Source organism: Aspergillus wentii, assembly GCF_001890725.1.
Source record: "Aspergillus wentii DTO 134E9 unplaced genomic scaffold ASPWEscaffold_1, whole genome shotgun sequence".
Classification (NCBI taxonomy): domain Eukaryota; kingdom Fungi; phylum Ascomycota; class Eurotiomycetes; order Eurotiales; family Aspergillaceae; genus Aspergillus; species Aspergillus wentii.
In genome coordinates, this window is record NW_024467832.1 from 2,606,461 (window position 1) to 2,625,769 (window position 19,309).

The 19,309-nt window shown below is 48.0% G+C and overlaps 9 protein-coding genes across 9 annotated transcripts; 5 read left to right on the forward strand and 4 right to left on the reverse strand.

The window, feature by feature from the left end:
• Positions 1–126: 126 nt before the first annotated feature.
• Positions 127–1,708, forward strand: ASPWEDRAFT_731661 (PAF acetylhydrolase family protein; the record flags this gene model as incomplete). Its single annotated transcript, XM_040839291.1, has 2 exons — positions 127–711; positions 781–1,708. The coding sequence occupies exons 1-2, from the start codon at positions 506–508 to the stop codon at positions 1,706–1,708; spliced, it is 1,134 nt and encodes a 377-aa protein (XP_040694683.1). The 5' UTR covers positions 127–505.
• A 330-nt stretch (positions 1,709–2,038) lies between these two features.
• Positions 2,039–6,192, forward strand: ASPWEDRAFT_34472 (mismatch repair ATPase MSH6). Its single transcript, XM_040834007.1, has 4 exons — positions 2,039–2,492; positions 2,561–2,735; positions 2,799–5,185; positions 5,244–6,192. The coding sequence occupies exons 1-4, from the start codon at positions 2,100–2,102 to the stop codon at positions 5,940–5,942; spliced, it is 3,654 nt and encodes a 1,217-aa protein (XP_040694684.1). The 5' UTR covers positions 2,039–2,099; the 3' UTR covers positions 5,943–6,192.
• Positions 6,193–6,616: 424 nt separating this feature from the next.
• Positions 6,617–7,367, reverse strand: ASPWEDRAFT_167050 (putative histone h1.3.; the record flags this gene model as incomplete). The annotated part of the gene is made up of 3 exons (XM_040830104.1): positions 6,617–6,791; positions 6,857–7,197; positions 7,275–7,367. The coding sequence occupies 3 exons, from the start codon at positions 7,365–7,367 to the stop codon at positions 6,617–6,619; spliced, it is 609 nt and encodes a 202-aa protein (XP_040694685.1).
• Positions 7,368–7,853: 486 nt separating this feature from the next.
• ASPWEDRAFT_101712 (uncharacterized protein) lies at positions 7,854–8,778 on the reverse strand (the record flags this gene model as incomplete). Its single annotated transcript, XM_040827407.1, has 3 exons — positions 7,854–8,272; positions 8,331–8,534; positions 8,556–8,778. The coding sequence occupies 3 exons, from the start codon at positions 8,776–8,778 to the stop codon at positions 7,854–7,856; spliced, it is 846 nt and encodes a 281-aa protein (XP_040694686.1).
• A 239-nt stretch (positions 8,779–9,017) lies between these two features.
• On the forward strand, positions 9,018–10,501 carry ASPWEDRAFT_241146 (glutaminyl-peptide cyclotransferase family protein). The gene is made up of 2 exons (XM_040832571.1): positions 9,018–10,336; positions 10,444–10,501. The coding sequence occupies exons 1-2, from the start codon at positions 9,123–9,125 to the stop codon at positions 10,448–10,450; spliced, it is 1,221 nt and encodes a 406-aa protein (XP_040694687.1). The 5' UTR covers positions 9,018–9,122; the 3' UTR covers positions 10,451–10,501.
• A 51-nt stretch (positions 10,502–10,552) lies between these two features.
• ASPWEDRAFT_102345 (YeeE/YedE family protein) lies at positions 10,553–11,614 on the reverse strand (the record flags this gene model as incomplete). Its single annotated transcript, XM_040827468.1, has 2 exons — positions 10,553–11,263; positions 11,327–11,614. 2 exons carry the CDS (start codon positions 11,612–11,614, stop codon positions 10,553–10,555), a joined length of 999 nt encoding a protein of 332 aa, XP_040694688.1.
• A 1,185-nt stretch (positions 11,615–12,799) lies between these two features.
• Positions 12,800–14,318, forward strand: ASPWEDRAFT_167054 (FAD-binding oxidoreductase; the record flags this gene model as incomplete). The annotated part of the gene is made up of 2 exons (XM_040830105.1): positions 12,800–13,073; positions 13,147–14,318. 2 exons carry the CDS (start codon positions 12,800–12,802, stop codon positions 14,316–14,318), a joined length of 1,446 nt encoding a protein of 481 aa, XP_040694689.1.
• Positions 14,319–14,691: 373 nt separating this feature from the next.
• On the forward strand, positions 14,692–16,181 carry ASPWEDRAFT_102577 (uncharacterized protein; the record flags this gene model as incomplete). Its single annotated transcript, XM_040827491.1, has 3 exons — positions 14,692–15,243; positions 15,306–15,494; positions 15,558–16,181. The coding sequence occupies 3 exons, from the start codon at positions 14,692–14,694 to the stop codon at positions 16,179–16,181; spliced, it is 1,365 nt and encodes a 454-aa protein (XP_040694690.1).
• Positions 16,182–16,326: 145 nt separating this feature from the next.
• On the reverse strand, positions 16,327–19,157 carry ASPWEDRAFT_23139 (putative raffinose synthase protein Sip1; the record flags this gene model as incomplete). Its single annotated transcript, XM_040832447.1, has 2 exons — positions 16,327–18,963; positions 19,065–19,157. 2 exons carry the CDS (start codon positions 19,155–19,157, stop codon positions 16,327–16,329), a joined length of 2,730 nt encoding a protein of 909 aa, XP_040694691.1.
• Between the last annotated feature and the right edge of the window lie 152 nt (positions 19,158–19,309).

The window sequence follows — 19,309 nt, forward strand, 5'->3', positions numbered from 1 at the left end:
TGATCGGATGCCTGGGGGAATCGACCCATTATGGGTCATGTCTCCACTTACGTTGTATTTCTAGAACTGTACCTACACAGGTACCGCCGAGGTACCTGGATTTGTAGATAATAGATATCCTGTATTATGTGCTGACAACGATAGATATTATTAGCATCCGCATCTAGGCTTCCACTTTTATTATTTAATGATTCACGATGAGCGTTCAGCCTTGCTGTATGATCATTACTCCACATTGGCGAGCGAGTTACCTTTTATGGTATTTGGATCATCCGTCAGCCTCATGATTTGGCCCCCAACCACAGCGGGATGATTACGGATGATGCATCGAATAGTTAGGCAGATTCATTACTTATGCAGTCTTGCATCACAAAAAACCTTGGCATTGTTAGATCCGAGAAGAAATTTACGGTTGAGGCTGTCCCTAGAAGAATATGTATTTAGAGATGGGAATCGCCATTCAAATCACTTGGAAGCATCATCATCGTGAAGCATCTCTACAGCCATGACTCTTCTTCCTTCTCTCATTCTCTGTGTCTCTCTATTCCAGGTGGGCTATTCGAAGCAATACCTACCTCCATCCACAGGACCATGCAATGTGCAAATAACCCCTGCCGAGTTGGTCGACCTGTCTCGGGTTGACCCATTCAGCCCAGATCACAGCAAACGAGCCATCATGGCTAGTTCTTTTGTGCCAGTGAATTGCAGCGAGTCCTATGACAGCCCAGATCACAGCAATGGAGGCATCATGAATAGTTCTTTTGTGCCAGTGAATCGCAGCGAGTCCCAGTACAGCCCCTACGTAAGCCAAAAGGTAGCGGCTGTTATGGACCAGATGCTGCCCTTGGTTGGGATTTCCTTCCCTAATGTAACCTCGAAGAATTTCATGATCGAAACAAAATCCAATGGATCTCACCCATCGCTTCCTGGGAAGGAGTATCCTGTGATCATCTTCTCTCCCGGCATGGGTGCTTCCCGTTTCATCTATTCTTCGCTGATGCAGTCCGTTGCCAGCATGGGATTCGTTGTGATTTCGGTCGACCACCCTTATGATTCTGCCATTGTTGAATTTCCAGATGGTAAATCCATCAATTCATTAGGTGTGAAGAAGCTTAGAGAGAATATCTTAACGGCCCTGGATACTCGTGCGAAAGATCTCTCCTTCACATTGGACCAACTGGAGGAAACACCCAAGCTCATTCCCTCCTCCTTCACCGGCCGTCTCCAACTCGACAAAGTATCTGTCATTGGTCATTCATTTGGCGGCGCAGCAGCAGCAGACGTGATGATCAACGACACCCGGTTTGCCGGCGGAATGAACCTCGATGGTGCTCTGTGGGGATCTGTATTGCAACAGGGGCTTGACCGTCCCTTCATCAACTTCGGGGAAGGCAAATTTCTACACATTCTCAACAAAACTTGGTCGGAGACTTGGCCTCACCTGCGTGGATTCAGACGAGAGTTCAAGCTGAACGGTTCGTACCATATGACGTTCTCTGATCTGCCTTTGCTTGTCGAAAATGCTCCGATTTCTTTGGAGGCGAAGAAAAATGCGACGGCCGCCGTGGGAAATGTGTCTGGATTGCGAGTTCGGACCATTCTGTCGGATTATATCGCTGCTGCTTCTACATATTTCACCACAGGCAAGAAGTCCCCACTGCTCGATCGGTCATCTGCAGAGTATCCCGAGGTGGTGATTGTGCGTTGATTGAATTTGGCTGAATGTAAAAGCCATCGAAGCACATGAGATAGAATAGAATTCCAAATAATTAAAATCTATAAATGTCACTCATCTTGCTATGAATGTCAGCAATAGATAGAGTAGAGAAAACGTCCGTGATGAAGCCTCCAAGTCTGGTTCGGAGCAAAAACCACTAAACGCGTCGACGCGATGCGTGACGCCCTCCCTTATCGATCAATCACTTTTCCGCCCTGGCAGCAACCTGTCTTGTTTCTCCCACATCCCATCTTGCCATTTGTTTGATTAACCATTGCCATTCGTTTTCTTAGAAGAAAATAATTGCTTCCCAGCATGCTTTGATTGAACCCATTGACTATTTTCTGCTATTCGTTTTCTAGATTATTCTTATCCCGCAATAATGGCCAAAGGAACCTCCGCATCCTCTCCCACGACCGCGACGCCTCCCTCCGGAGCGCTGAAACGAGCGACCTCGAGCGCGCAGAACATGAGAAACCAGAAATCCATTCTGGGGTTCTTCCAAAAGTCCTCGCCTTCCACACCATCTACGGCTCGTAATGCCGAACCAGCGTCTTCTCCAGCACAAAGAGTTTCAGAGTCGCGTGGGGCAAGCGCTGCTGCCAAGGGGTCATCGAAGAAGAAGAGTGTCCCGAAATTCACGCAGGATTTGACTCCAGTGCCGAGTAGTGATCTGGTTATTCCTGAGGAAGATGATAAGGAGGAGGATGGGCTTGAAAAAGAAATAAGTCCTAATGGACAGGAAGAGAAGACATTGGCCTCTCCCTCTCGCCGAGTAAGTCGGATGGCAGATTTGATTGGTTCACCAGTCTTAAGACAGATATTAATGGTTCCTTTTTTTAGGCCAAGAAGCAAGTGAGCTACGCCGAGTCCAACTCGGAGGGCGAAGACGACGACGAACAGATTTTTCGACCAAGCAGGTGGAATGGTAGGGCCAACAAAAGGCGAAAGCCGTCCCCTGAGAGTGATGACGAGTTTGATGCCGCCGGGGGAGATGATGGAGGATACTCAGATTATGGTCAGTCATAGAGTGCCCCAAGTACCACCTACCCGTGGTTAGAGATGTATTGACAATCGCCAGAAATGGACGATTTCGTTGTCGCCGATGACTCTGACGAAGATGCCAAACCCTCGAAGAAGCGCAAGAGACCAGCAAGCAAGCCAGCGCACAAATCCTCATCGCTGCCCCCTCCCCCATCGACAGAAGAAGATCTAGATACTGACATTCCGGATTCAACTTCTGGCACAACGCTGAAGTGGACGTACGACCCTGAGAACTCAGAACCTCGCCAACCCAGAGCGGCCCCAGTTGCCTCTTCCAAGCCCTCGTCTAATCCAATCAAGGAGAAGGCGCATCTCAAGGAACCCGAACAACGGTACCCTTGGCTTGCCTCCATCCGGGATATCGATGGCAATGCTCCTGGTCACCCCGAATACGATCCGCGTACCATATATATACCTCCGTTGGCATGGTCCAGGTTTTCTCCCTTTGAAAAGCAGTATTGGGAGATCAAACAGAAGTTCTGGGATACTGTTGTTTTCTTCAAGAAAGGCAAATTTTACGAACTTTATGAGAACGATGCTACTATTGGCCACCAGCTGTTTGACCTCAAACTCACTGACCGAGTCAACATGCGTATGGTTGGCGTTCCCGAAATGAGCTTGGATCATTGGGCCAATCAATTCGTGGCCAAGGGCTACAAAATTGCTCGCGTGGACCAATCCGAGTCTGCCCTGGGCAAAGAAATGCGCGAGAGGGACGGCAAGAAACCTGGCAAAGAGGACAAGATCATCAAGCGAGAGCTGTCCTGCGTTCTTACCGCTGGTACCCTGGTTGAGGGATCAATGCTTCAGGATGACATGTCTACTTACTGTGTTGCTGTCAAGGAAGCCATCATTGAGGACCTTCCTGCTTTTGGACTGGCATTTGTTGATACGGCAACTGGTCAGTTTTTTCTGTCTGAGTTCGTTGACGATGCGGACATGACCAAGTTTGAGACTTTCGTCGCTCAGACACGACCGCAAGAATTGCTCCTCGAGAAGTCGACCATTTCTCAGAAGGCACTGCGTATACTCAAAAACAACACGGGACCCACTACTCTTTGGAACCACTTGAAACCAGTAAAGGAGTTCTGGGAGGCCGACATCACGGTTAAGGAACTTGATGCTAGCGAGTATTTTGTTTCCGAGAACGATGAAAACGTATGCGCATGGCCCGAAGCCCTTCGTGAAGCCCGCGAAAAGGAATTGGTGATGTCTGCATTTGGTGCCTTGGTGCAATATCTCAGAGTTTTGAAGATCGAGCGTGATTTGATCACCATTGGCAATTTCTCATGGTACGATCCAATCAAGAAGGCCTCCAGTTTGGTCCTGGATGGTCAGACGCTCATCAACATGGAAATCTTCGCAAACTCTTTTGATGGTGGTATTCAAGGTACTCTTTTCCAGCTTCTAAACCGTTGTATCACTCCGTTCGGCAAGCGGATGTTTAAGCAATGGGTCTGCCATCCTTTAATTGATTCAAAGAAGATCAATGCCAGACTTGATGCCGTTGATGCGCTCAACGCTGATCCAACCGTCCGAGACCAATTCTCTTCGCAACTGACTAAAATGCCAGACCTTGAGCGTCTCATTTCTCGCATCCATGCTGCCAACTGCAAAGCCCAAGACTTTGTGCGTGTGCTTGAGGGCTTTGAACAGATTGAATATACCATGAGTTTGCTTCAGGATGGCGGCTCAGGCGATGGACTCATCGGACAGCTTATTAGTGCAATGCCCGACTTAGGAGGCTTGCTTGAATATTGGAAGACTGCCTTTGACCGCACCAAAGCTAAGGAAAATGGCATCTTAGTGCCTAAACCCGGAGTCGAAGAAGATTTTGACAATTCCCAAGAACATATCGAGCAGTTGCATCGGGACCTCGATGATCTTTTGAAGCGAAGCCGTCGCGAACTTGGATCTTCTGCTATTTGTTACAGGGACAACGGAAAAGAAATCTACCAGTTGGAGGTGCCGATCAAGGTGAAGAACATCCCGAAGGACTGGAATCAAATGTCTGCGACGAAGCAAGTCAAGCGGTATTATTTCCCCGAGTTAAGGTCTCTCATTCGCCAGTTGCAGGAGTCACAGGAGACACACAGTCAAATTGTCAAGGAAGTCGCTGGTCGATTCTATGCACGATTTGATGAACATTATGCGACCTGGCTCACGGCTGTCCGAATTATTTCCCAGCTTGACTGCTTGATCAGCATAGCGAAAGCTTCGTCGTCCTTAGGTCAACCGAGCTGTCGACCTGTTTTTGTTGATGATGAACGGAGTGTTCTTGAATTCGAAGAACTCCGCCATCCATGCTTGCTCTCTGCTGTTGAAGATTTCATCCCGAACGATGTTTGCTTGGGAGGCAACAGAGCAAACATTGACTTGCTGACTGGAGCCAATGCCGCTGGAAAATCTACGGTCCTTCGAATGGTAAGTTCCCTCTTTCTGTTGGTAATCTAATTTTTTCTAACCAAATTATATTTTTTAGACCTGTGTGGCTGTCATTATGGCACAGATCGGCTGCTATCTTCCATGCCAGTCTGCTCGATTGACTCCAGTTGACCGTATCATGTCTCGTTTGGGTGCCAATGATAACATCTTCGCGGCACAGTCAACTTTCTTTGTTGAGCTGTCTGAGACTAAGAAGATTCTCTCTGAAGCCACTTCTCGATCATTGGTTATTCTTGATGAGCTTGGTCGTGGAACCAGCTCTTATGACGGTTTGGCTGTTGCCCAGGCTGTACTGCACCACGTTGCGACCCACATTGGAGCGTTGGGATTCTTTGCAACCCACTATCACTCCCTTGCGACTGAATTCGAAGGTCACCCTGAAATCGTACCAAAGCGCATGAAGATCCACGTTGACGACGAGGAAAGACGCATTACCTTCCTTTACAAACTGGAGGATGGCGTCGCTGAAGGCAGTTTTGGAATGCACTGCGCTTCCATGTGTGGCATACCCCAAAAAGTAATCGACACAGCCGAATCTGCTGCCAAACAGTGGGAACACACGAGTCGACTTAAGGAGAGTCTTGAACGCAAAAAGGGTGGCGGGTTTATTGGCCTTGGCTGGTGGAGTGATGTTGCCTGGGCTCTTCGCGAGTCGACCGGCAGCACCGACGCCAATGCTGGCGAAATATCTGATAGAGGCTTGGAGGTGCTCCGCAAAGCCATTGAAGCTTTGTAAGACGTGATAGATGTTGTGGTTCTCGCGCGGTACGATTGTAATCTGCAGTTGCCTTTTCATTTGTGCTGTCTTTCGTACCATTTTTATCAAATACTTGATGGAGTAAAAGGACTGGAGTTGTCAGGAAGACTTAAGGATGTTTTTTGTGAAAGAGAATTTGAAATGTTTGTGCTAGGATTTAATATGCTCATCTTTAAGCAATCTCGGTTATATAGCCATGAATAATAGAAAAATGAAGTTGAACCGTGGCCATTCCTATGTAGTATTCTGTTCTCTATTCCACATAGTATGATACCTCACTCTCGCCTCACTTTTCATGGCCATTCACAGCCACAAGCAGGCAACAGAGTTACATGCGTGATTTTTTTTTAATTTAGAATTAATGAGAATCAAATGCCTTGGAATGCCATAGTTTGAAAATGAGTAATGTCAATTGCAAAGTTAACTAAAGGAACCTAAGGTTTCCCTTTCACGACCAACGTGTATTTGCCCCCTAAATCAAGATGGAGGTAACCTGTCGAATATGCTATAATCCATCCCGTCCGTTTCTCAAGATATGAAGTTATGCCAGCCATAGATAAACGAAGAAAAGAAGAAAAAACCAGTAACGAAAGAAGTAAAAAGAGGCCGTGAAATATCGCCTAACTGTCCAAGTCAAGGCTGTAGTAATGCAATCAAGCGACGAAAGGGTCCTCGTGCTTGACATACGCCGGAGTGTCATCCATGGCATCGATCTCTGCTTCAATATTGGTGTCGTCGAGATCATCGTCCATATCTTCTTCTTTCTTGACAATGTGGTTCTCGGTCTGAGGGTTGGCTTCGGCTTTGACGGGGGTGTCATCGCCGTTCCTGTATGTAGTTGGTGATACCATTAGCCTAGTTCCCAACAAATGGTGATAGGGTTCGTTTCATACTCTTCCTTCTCAGCCTTGACAGCAGCTGCCTTCTTCGTGGGGGCCTTTCTCTGGCGCTTCGGCTTGGGGACAGCAGTCTCTGCTCCCTCGGCAGCACCGTCAGGCGAAGCAGCACCCGGATCGGCTTCAGCTGCAGCCGCCTTACTCTTACGCTTGGCAGGAGCCTTCTTGGGGGTTTCGTTCGTGCTCTGGCCATCAGCGGTAGGCGCAGCAGAGGCGTCATTGTTAGTCATGTCTGCACCGTGGAGTTCGACCAGCTTGCGTCTCGCATTGCGGTACGTGGTACTGGCAGAAGCAGCGTTCTTGTAGCCCCCTTTCTGGGCAAGCTTTTCGTAGTCAATCTGTGTTCTTGTCAGCTTGGCGGGTCCAATGATTGGGTTGCTTTCTGTCTTTCGAGACAAGCAGTAGGTGGACTGACCTTTCCTGGGTCGAGGAGGGTTCCCAGGATGATTATTCTTGCATCGGCCATCGACAGGCCAAGGAGAGTCTCGGATTTAGCTTTGGGTGCCATGGTTGATGTGTTTGAGACAGGGGACAATGTTTTGAGAAATGGTATACGGAGTAGGGAAGAAGATTGGAAGCAGGAAAGGTTGATTAGGATAGGGAGATGTTTGGAACGAAGGATGGTTGAGGTTGGTAAGAGAGTTGGGGGAAGAAGAGTGAGAGGGAGAGAAGATGGAAGATATAGGCCGAGGATCGTAGGCAGAGAATCTAGTGAGAGGAACTGTGAAAGAACAAGAATCCCAGGCAGATGAGAAACACTGAGAGAAGCAAAAGGAAAGTGAGTAGAAGCTGTCCTCTCGATCTGACTGCCTGGCTGTATTTCCCCTCAGGATAGCTCAGTGAATAATGAGCAGTGAAGGAAAGACCCGGCCTCAGAGATGAAACAAAGACTTTGTACCAACAATACAGATGTGTTGCTTTGGAATTCGGTTATTGAACGCTCTCCTACATGACATGGGAAGTGAAAGATGGTTGACTAGATTCTCATTCAGATTTAATTTTTCTTTGATGACCCGGGATTGCGTATTTGCTTGTATACATGTTCCCACAACTCGGGATAGAATGTCGTAGACGTCCTCCCAGGTTTACTTTTATCTGACGTGTAGAATTCCCGGAGCGTTTTCCCTTGCCACCAGGGAAGAGGAACGGGATTGTTATTGCGAAAGCTCACGGGCCGTACCAGAGACTTCCCGCGGGCAAGATCTCCTAATCGCACTTCCGTCTGTCGAGGGATAGTGGTAAACTTCATCGTGTTGATGTATAGAGTGGCTGTCGGAGGCAAGTCTTTCGCATACTGAATAGCTTGCTCGCGCGAGCGCCGAGCAAAGATCGGGAGTGCAAGGTGAACGAAGTTGACAAAGGGGGCGGATGTGTAGGAAACGAAAAGCATAGGCAAAGCACCGCCAACAACCACTGCGAGGATAACATTAGCATCGATGCTCCATAGCAAGGCAAGAAATAGTAAGCTTACCAGCAGGAGCTATATACCACGGGTGTTCATCGCTAGCGAATGCTGGCGCGACGATGAGAACGGACACACCAAAGAGAAATATGGTGGTGAGTCTCAACATTCCCAGAAACATCGTATTCCCCGTTCCTCCATGATAGATCAATATGCGTTCCGGTGGCCCTGTATAGTTCAAATTCAGTTCCCAATCGGCCAGCGCATCACCGGCTTATGATCGATCCATCGTACCTCGTCTAATGGTTGTCTTTGCGTGTGCCGAGGGTGTCGTTGGATTCCGCGAGGCAATCACATTCGGATCCTTGGGCTTCAGCGAGGGGACCTCATCCTTGGAGGATCGAAGGGGTTTCTGGGTTGTCTTGAAGCGAGTAAACAATCTGCTGTTCAGATCTCTCCGCACGGCTCGGGGCAGCGACGTGCGCAATTGCGGGTGCAACAGGACCTGCAACCTCATGATTTGCGGATATACAAACAGGTGGTATCAAAACAAAACACTGGATTCTATGATCAATGACTCCAAACCACCAATCAATGGGTCTGGCAAAGATTCATGGAGACTCAAAAATGAGATGACGGAATGGCGTTGATCTCCGAAACGTGACCGACGGTCTTGGCGCTCCGAGTCTCTTTGTCTCCTTGGCTGTGGCTTCTTTCTTCTACGTCGACCGTTGACTCAGAATCATCGATTTAGTTATTCTCTGCTGGCCTTGTTATCTGGGGCGTCAGGATAACTGAATATTCTTCCCAGGACGCAACCTGTGGGCCATGAACGGCTTGTTTATAGGACAATAAGTCGCCATGTCCTCGGCTTACGGTGGCCTTCTCCGCCCTCTCCTGTCGATATGCATCAGTTTACTTCTCTTTCTGCGGTTCGGACAATCATACGAAGCTATTACAGATGACACTTTGAAGGGACTTTCACGACCGAACGATGACTTCGATATTCATTCCGGCGCGCTGCTATCTCCTATCTTGAGGACCCGTGTCTCCGGCACCCCGGGCTCTACCGCAGTTCTCAATCATTTTACAAACTTCTTTCGAACAGCACTTCCAGAGTGGAAGATTCAATTCCAAAATTCTACTTCAAAAACACCTGTGTCTGGGGACAAGGAAGTTCCCTTTGTGAATTTCATTGCCTCCCGAGATCCCCCGTGGGCAGCAGTAGGTGACGTTGGAAGACTCACACTCGTTGCTCATTATGACAGTAAATATGAGCCGGAAGGATTTATTGGGGCAATCGACAGCGCGGCACCATGTGCAATGATAATGCATGCTATGCGGAGTATCGATGCAGGGTTGACCAAGAAGTGGAAGGATATGGAGGAAAAAGGTGGCATAAATACGTCGCTGGAAGAGCACCATGGAATCCAAGTCATGTTTTTGGATGGCGAAGAAGCATTCAAAACCTGGACTGCTACAGATTCGTTATACGGAGCGCGCTCCTTGGCAGAGCAGTGGGATATGGAGGTGCACCCTGCCATGTCCACGTACAAGACTCCGCTTACGTCCATCTCGTTGTTCGTTCTTTTGGATCTTTTGGGTGACAAGAACCCGGGTATTCAGTCTTTCTATAAGACAACTCACTGGGCCTATCGAAAGCTTGCAGATCTGGAGACGCGCTTTCGTGACCTAGGCCAGTTTAAGTCGTCCCCCGGTGGACCTTACAACAAGTGGTTCATTGATGGATCGAAAGATGAGCATGAGCTCCTTCCTTTTGGTAGCATAGAGGATGATCATGTACCCTTCCTGGAGCGTGGAGTGGAGATTTTGCATGTCATCGATGCGTCTCCCCACAAAGGGTTTCCTAAGGTCTGGCACACTATGGATGACGATGGCGAGCATCTAGATATGGACACTGTGGAAGATTGGAGTATGCTCGTGACTGCGTTTGCGGCCGAATGGATGGAGCTTGAAGGATATATGCATTCCAACCACGAAGCTTCATCCTCATCCCGCTCAACGTCGGGCCAGGAAAAGCGTTCGGCGCAATGGTCAAATAAGAAGACTGAGTTGTAAGCTTTACCTGTCTTTCATAACAAAAACATCTGTACCATTTATTATGCATATTTTGCTGCATCCTATTATTACATGAGCCGCGCTGATGTTTCTATTTGCACAGCTTTTGAACAGCGGTTAGGCATTATGTGTACCTTAAATGTCCTTAAATCCCTGGGCGTCAGTTATACCATGGCCCTGATCCAATGGAACTCAGAAAAGACCCAAGCATTTTACATCATGTTCCCCAGCATATATCCACTCATCTCCGCCAGACCCCATGTCGGTTGCAATACTGCACGCAAGATGGCTGGTCCCGGACACACCCCTCGTAATCCCCACGCGAGTCCAAATGCTACTGCACCGCCTAAAAAGCGCCAGTCGATATCTGCAACAGTCGCTGTGGGTAGCCTCCAATGCTCTGCCAATGTCGGTTTTGTGGGTTTGCCTGCCTCATCTTTTGCATTTTGTCCCGGCTTTGCAGACAGATATGTGAGAAGCGATGGGCCAATTCCGAAAAGAATAATGAGGGCCAGTGAAGGATCAAAGCGCGAGGGATCCGTTAGAAAGGCGAAGAATCGCATTACCTTTGCTGAGTCGGCCATTCCGGAGATGAGGAGACCCAGCCCAAATTCGATTCCGGCCAGATAAGAAAAGATTGTCCTCGATTCTTCCGATCGGGTGAGTACTCGAGGGACGATGAAGTGATTGGTGAGAAATGTTATAGCCGTCGTACCGGCCATGAAAATGAGCTCCGGTGTTGATGGGTATGTCGGAGTGTAGCAAGGAATATCAGCTGCACATGGCGGGATATTCTGTCCTCCAGCAACAAAGTTTGCCGTCAGCAAAGCAGTCGTGAAGAAAACGGCTGTTGCAATCAAAGAACGTGGTGAGAGGCGGGAGAGACCACAAAGCATGTGGCCAGAAGTACAACCTCGCCCATTCTTGAGGAAATTATATCATGTCAGCCTCTAGCAAATTTGTAAGGATCACGCATTTCATGCTACCTTTGTTCCCCAACCCAGCAAGAAACCCACTCCAATTGTGGACGCAACAGAAGCCAAAGAGGTCGGAGCAGGTGGATATGCTGGTATCAACGATGGGGTGAACAAGTACACCGGAACCACGCTGGACACGAGCCCTGCGATAATGGGAACGTTATCACGATTCGGGTTGAAGACGCATCCCGACAAAAGCGAAGAGATCCCGAAGACAGCACCGTTATGAATGAGGAGGCTGGATGAGCCTTGGAACAAAAGAAGAGCACCTAGGGAGGTGTGAAGAGGTGTAAACATCTTGTGGGTGTGTCACCAATTCCCAAAGCTTGGAGCTCAGTGGGCGTCGATTATAATAAGTAGCCTCCTGTAGAATGAATAAATGAAAATGAATTAGAGAATTGAAAGAGAAAAAAGATCCCTTAATGTTTGGCTATTGTATTTATCTCGGGCTGGTTCTGTTCCCCGAATCGAGGAGTCGGGGACCAGATGGCGTCACTGATTTGAGTTGATGATCCCCGATACTTAAGAACGTTGCGTGATGAGATGTGAAGTGGTGCCTGTTATAGATGCTGCTGTTGAATTAGAACAGTCAGATATATAGAGCATAAAGATCTATAGAGAGACCAACGACGTCTGCCAAGTATTCCGTGGTATCTCCTTCAAATGGATGTCAAGGATGAAAGTTGAAAGAAGCCGGGATACTGCTGCAGGAACACAACGATCGCCGCATTACCGGCGAATTACCAATATTACCAATATTTTCCCTGTCGATCATGGATGGCGTGTATTTTGATTACATACAGATCATCTTCCACCCAGACCAACGACTCATATTCATGCTATTCACTCTCTGATGAGCCAGAAAGATATATTCGTGCTCTTGGCTAACACACCCTTTTCTTTGTGGAGGCTATATCATCGAAATGCTTTGCTAACAGTTTAGCAGAGGGCCAGAGCCATAGACCTTTTCATCCAGGTTCCCTGTTATTCGGCTTCTTCTTCACCCATCTCGACTTCATGGGCTTTCTACCGCATATATCGCCGTGACTTTTCTTTACTCAATTACCTACTAGTAACTGCTAACACTCTATATACTGCTTTTAGCTCTTCGTTATTATTACCAGGCCAAGTGCGAGGGCAACACAATGCAGACCACACGAACCCAATCCCTCGGGCATAAATCCCCCAGAATTTAAGATCTCTACATGAAGGTCCTACCAGTTGATCAGAAGTTAAAAATTTTCAACGAATGGTCTGGTAGTCTGGTTGACTCGCGGCCTGGAAGCCGATTCAAGGGGTGGACAATGCAAACAAATGCGTGCTTCTAAAAGTAACCCTTGCATACTATTTGACTTGCCATGCGGTGTCAATAATCAATTGGTCCTCTAGATAACTGACTTAAATTTATGGTACTAATTCCCAAAGGATCAGAGTCAAGTCAGTCAGAGAAAGCATCCTCGTACTTTCTGGCGATATTCCGGAATGGGCATCACGGCTAGTTCTACTGGACGTGACTGTTTACTGTCTGCCGTTGGGGGTAACCCAGCTCTCGTTACTTTCCATGGGGGTCTTCTCCAAGGGGGTCTCCTATATCAACCACTCGCAGTGCAACCATATAACCTCAACTGGCCTGTCACCCCCATTGCAGTCACCTTCCCCAAGACATCCCAGCAGGTGGCGGAGATCGTCAAATGTGCCGCCGACAATGGCTATAAAGTTCAGCCAAAAAGTGGTGGGCATAGTTATGGTAATTATGGTTCGTGACTATATCCCAGGATGGCCCTTCTTCGTATAATAATGAAGCTTTCTGACGCAGTACGATGTAACAGGGCTAGGAGGAACGGACGGTGCCGTCGTAGTTGATTTGAAACATTTTCAGCAGTTCTCAATGGATGAAACCACCTACCATGCCACCATCGGAGCAGGAACCTTACTGGGAGATGTCACCAGTCGTCTATACAAGGCAGGGGGGAGAGCTATGGCCCATGGAGTCTGCCCTCACGTGGGTGTCGGAGGTCATTTCACGATCGGGGGCCTTGGTCCGACGTCTCGACAATGGGGAAGCGCACTGGATCATGTCGAGGAAGTGGAGGTCGTTCTAGCAAATTCCAGTATTGTTAGGGCTTCAAATACGGAAAATCCAGACGTTTTCTTTGCAGTTAAAGGCGCCGCCGCCAGTTTCGGGATCGTCACTGAATTCAAAGTACGAACTGAGCCGGCACCGAGCGAGGCGGTGCAATATTCCTACACTTTGAACCTAGGAAGCGCACATGAAAGGGCCAGGCTTTTTAAGGACTGGCAGGCTTTTATATCCAACCCAAATCTCACTCGGAAGTTCGGTACTGTACTCACCATCCTTGACCATGGTATCTTGCTCTCAGGGACATTCTATGGATCCAAAGACGAGTATGATGCGCTGGATCTAGAGAATCGTTTCCCACTCACTGGTCCTGGAGAGGTGATTGTGTTAACCGACTGGCTTGGGATGACGGGCCATGCCATCGAAGATCTTGTTGTGGGCATAGCTGGTGACGTCCCTTGCTCCTTTTATGCTAAATCCATGTCCTTCACCCCCGACTCTCTCATCCCATCTTCGGCCATAGATGATCTTTTCAACTACCTCGATACCGTTGATAAAGGAACGCCAACTTGGTTTATTTCTTTTGACCTGGAAGGGGGCGCAACCAACGACTACGCTGTGAATGCTACAGCGTACTCCCATCGAAATGCGCTTTACTGGCTGCAATCGTACGCCATCAGCCCTCTGGGCCCAGTTTCTGACACGACAATTGAGTTCCTGAATGGAATAAACCGGCTCATCGCCAAATCCATGCCTCAGGCCGATTTGAGCGCATATCCGGGATACGTAGACCCGTTGATGCGGAACGCCCAGAGCGCATACTGGGGACCCAACCTCCCACGACTCCAGGGAATCAAAGCTTCTATTGATCCTAAAGATGTGTTTCACAACCCCCAAAGTGTCAATGTTGCAAAAGATTAAACAGAACTTCTCAACATTTACAGGCCGTTATCAAAAGGTTCGTTTGGTTGCGGACTCCAAAAATGACTTTCGTGGATATATTTTGGCATAGAAACCTTTAAATTGGTTATCCATAGCTATAATGGAATGAATTACTATTTTATAATAAGATAGAATGTGTTATAAAATTATTCATCAAGAAATTAGGTAGTTGTATGATGCCACATGACTAAGCCTTGCGACGTCCACCTTCTGATGTTGACCTTCGGCCGTTCTTCAACCTCCCCAGACGTCAACATTTTATCTGCCTACGTGAATCGGCTTACATCCAGAATCACTATTATAAATCGGCAAAGGAAGACTTTCTCGATGTCTAGACAGCTACGTTGACATCATGAAACGCGGCCTTGGTTCCAGCGGCCAGGGCTCGCCCAAAAGCGAAGGTTATCAGAACCAAGAGAATAAGGGAAACCACCCCATTATCTCCAGTCTGAATGAGCCCGTATCACCTCCTAGGAGACGCTCTACAGCCAACAAAAATCACAAAGCGCCATTATCGCCACATCCACCGGAGGGAGCAGAAACCCGTACGCAATCACCACCAAATCTTGCTTCCATTGAAGCAGGCCAAGTCGAAGTCACCGACCACCTGGGTATCTTCTCCTCACAGCTAAGCCAATATGTCCGTCCAGCAGGATTTCTGCAGTCGCCACGTCTTCAGATCGCCGACTGGGTAGACTTATATCGCCGCAATCTACATCCCTACGGAAAGCACTTCCTGATCCACCAGCACGATCATCCTGTTGCTGGGCCTCACTATGACCTCCGGCTCCAGTTCTCTGAAACTAGTTCTGTGAGCTGGTCAGTGATGTATGGGTTACCGGGGGATCCTAACAGTCGCCGGTTGAACCGGAACGCGACAGAGACAAGAGTGCATTGTTTGTGGGTATGTCTACGGGTATTTTCTTGATAAACACCGATTCTGATGAAGTGGTGGGTAATATGCAGAATCATCTCATCGAAACAGCATCCCTAAAAACAGGCAGTATGATTATCTGGGACACAGGGGAATACGAGATCCTCCCTTACCAGATAGAACACAAGCAACCAGATACCGACGATTCTCGATCAGAGGTCTCGGATACCCCCTTAGACGAGAAGACCCAGAGTGAAAAACTTTGGGAAGCATTTCAAAATGTATGTTGTACATACATTGCTGTTGCTGTATCGATGACATTGGTTATGTTAATTGTACGATAGCGTAAAATCCGACTTAGATTACATGGATGCCGCCTACCCCCTAACTACACCATCATTCTCCGTCTGGACAAAGCATCGAGTTTCACAAACACGCCTCATGTCCCCCAAAAGCGACGAAAGCGTACTCAATCCTCGACCCTCGCGATCAAAAACAGACAGACCACCTCCTCATCCTCGGATTCATCATCTCCAGTTCCATCTGATGGAAACTATCAAGATCCTACTTCTGATAATCAGCCTTCAGACCTAAGTCCAGGCATATCCAAAGTCGATGAAAACGCAGACTCTAGTGACGAGATGGATTATCAGATTCGTGCTAATAATGCCTATCCTGGCTCTACCAACTCAATCGGGTCTATCCATCAGCGACGGTGGTTTATTACTATGGATCGTTTGAACTCTGGGTTCATCGAGGAGACGAGCACCACACCGGGGAGGAAGAGATGGGTACCAAAACGGGACCCAGAGACAGGGCATATAGTAACTGGGTTTGAACCGTTTTATGTCCGGGGACCAGATGTGGAGAGGAGTGTGGTGACAGGCCGGTTAGGAAGAGAAGTCCTGGAAGACGAAGATGTATCGGGATTCTTACCTCGACGAGGATGGAGGCCCGTGCTGCAGTAGGTAAGACTGATCACTAACTGAGTAACATGAATAGTAGAATATGAGTGATGGTATATTCCTAAATCATCTATCTTGAACACATCAATGCTCGAAAACATAGTACTATTCTATCGAACGAATATCACGCGAAAACTTCGCCAAGCGGTTAACCAACATAAACTTGCAGAGATACCTCATTGCTCCATCCACTATCCAATCCCATTGCCTTCCATGCAGCCAGGACATCTATCGCCAGGACCCTAGAATCATCCCCGCCCTCTTTCCACACGGTCTTCCGCGGCACTCCCCGCTTGGAAATCATAATCATGAAATTCTGTTCAATACTCCAGTCCTGCAGATCAGAGAAGTAGATCCCAAGCGTTCCCAGAGCCTTCAGGCTGATATCGAAACGAAGACGACCTTTTTCTGTCACAACGATGTTTGAATCTACGAGAGCTACAGCCCCAGTCATCTTTCCTAGCAGACCAAGGATCGCAACATGCGTAGGGCTACCCTCACTGGAGTTTCTACCCCGACTCTTTGGCAAAGTAAATGGTTGGGTCGGATACGCCGTGAGAATCTCCCATCCCTTCTCTTCCAAGACGACTGTCATCAGCGAGTTTTGACCCGATGGCTTCAGAGGGTCTGTTATTCTACCGCTGGAATGTGCGCGGACAACATGCCGTACGTCGGGGCCCTGGTCGATACCAGGTATATCTTTCAGGGGAACAATACAAGAGGCCTCACTGGCACGGATATTGAATAGGCCCAAGATGCCGGTTCCTGTAGTGGCCCTTCCGTTATACGTGCCCACGCGCAGGATATGGCGTTGGTTGTAATCGTGATACACATCAATTGTTCGACCCACTACACTGGGGCGAAGAATAACCGTCGCGCCATGCGTTGTTGGAGCGGTCATTTGATCGAGAACGGCCATGTCATGCTTTCCTGGCTTATCGGTGATATAGATAGGGCCTCCAGAGATACACCTTGCAGCTGCGTGAAACGAAGCATATGGATGATTGGTTTGAAACATGTCCCAGTCTGGGATGACATTTAGAAAGCGAGTCAAGAGCGAGTTGTGAGCATTACAGAACACATGCCATGGATGGGAATCCGCAACATCAGGGCAAAAATCGTCTGAGTTACGCATCGGAATAGTTGGTTTGTTGGTTGGTAGTTGTGAGTGGAAGATGCCTTGAGGAAATTGTGACATGCACGAGATCGATCTCGTGCTGAAATATCTCAGTGAAGCAATGGACCAAGCATCCTGATAGGCAGTTATAAACCGCCGCCGATCCTCGGGATTCTCCAGCAAATCCAAGAAGAACTGGGCATCAGTTTTGACTGAATCGATTCCCACTGATGTGAGGAATCTATAGAAGTTCTCATAGAATCGATTGACATCGTCTGGGTCAATTGCCAGCAGTGATCCTCGATCGAATGCACGTCCTATTTGCCCGCCTGCAGCGGGGTTTGTGATTTTGACCTCTTTTATTTTATATCTTCTAGTCAAATCGGATTCTGGCGAAATCCCACCCCAATAGCCAAATAGGGCATGCCAGACCGCGATATGTTCGATATTGGGATGACTTTGGCGGATTGCATCCACGGCATGCTTGAGACCTCGTGGGAAGGCTTTGGGGTTTGCTTCGAAATGTTTCCAGCGTCGCGTGAACTGATGATCACCCTCATTGTCTAATGATTGCCAATTATCATCAATAATAAGATTGGAAATGTTGATCCCATTCGCTTTCAATGCATCTAATGCATGGAGGATATTTTCCTCGGTGAGGTCCTGCCCCAGGCCGTTCCAGGTGCAATAGGTCAAGCCATCGTACCAGTCTGTGAGCCACTGCACCTCCGGGCCCTTTTCAACCATCACATAGTCGTGGCCTGGAGGGGATTTTGGTGGTGTAGGGTCTTTGATAACTGATCCTTCAGCATAAGATGAGACCAACTTCCGTGCTTCGTAAATAAGAGCACCCAGCGCTTTTTCAAAATCATCTGAAGCGGAGGCCAGGACTTCAAATCGAGATATTTCTTCGTTGTCACTCTGGGCTTTGATCACCAGTTCGCCGTTTTCGCCGGATTTGAGCAGCGTCAAGATATTGTTGGTCCCGGAGACTGCCAGAAGGACAAAGTTCGTGCCATCCTCCCGGAGAAAAGAGCAGAGAATTGCATCCTCTGTCAATCTGAATGTCTTGCTGCCATGTCTGGGAACGAGCCATGGTGTCCACACCCGTGCCAAAGAGAAATATCTGACCATTGAAGACGGTACTCCAAGTGTAAGAGTCCTGACTGCAGAGTGTTTTTCTTCAGCTGCATCTATAGCTCCAGAGATATGCCATAGAGCTGAGCCGGGAACTTGACTTGCCCGTGACTCTACATCTACTTCAGACGTGATAAGCTCGATGTATTTACTGATTCCGTCCGTGTAGGCTTGTGAGAGCAACTCCGGTTGATCATGCGAGTCATGGATGGAATTATCTACAATGAGCAATTCACCATCGCTTATAGAATGTAGCTGGTTCGCCCACTGCCAATCTGCATCAGGCTTGGTCCGGAATCGGACGGTGAATTGTGCAAGGCCTCCTTTATCCAGTAGACTGATCTCTCCCGAAGACACATAACGATGATACTTCTCTGAGCCACTACCAGTCATCAGAGGGGCAGTCAAAGGTTGGCATTTCTGAAGTGGAAGAGCAGTCCAATCCAAACTATCAACATTGTGCCAGATTTGAGCTTCCCATGACTGTTCGGGGAAAGCACTGCTTGATTCTATAACAACCGTGAAGCGAAGCTACCGATAGGATTAGCCATCATGATGAACATGATTGGGCAAAACAATCTCATGTTCGTCCAAACAAAAGTGGTTACATGAAAAGAAACAAACAAGCTCACCGTATCCTTGTCTGTATCTCTAGACTGTTGATTGCGAAGACATGTCACCTGCCCCAGAGGCGGATAAGATGTAACTCTGGTAAACTGATTCATTTGGTCCGTGGAGATAGTCGCCCTATTGCGCTGGTCATCTGATGATGGGGATGAATGATGGATCAATCCCAGGTGTTGGTTGCCGTTTATATCAGGGAGATAAAGTTATTATTTCGGGACAAAGCCAACAGGTTATCGTTGAAATAAGCTCA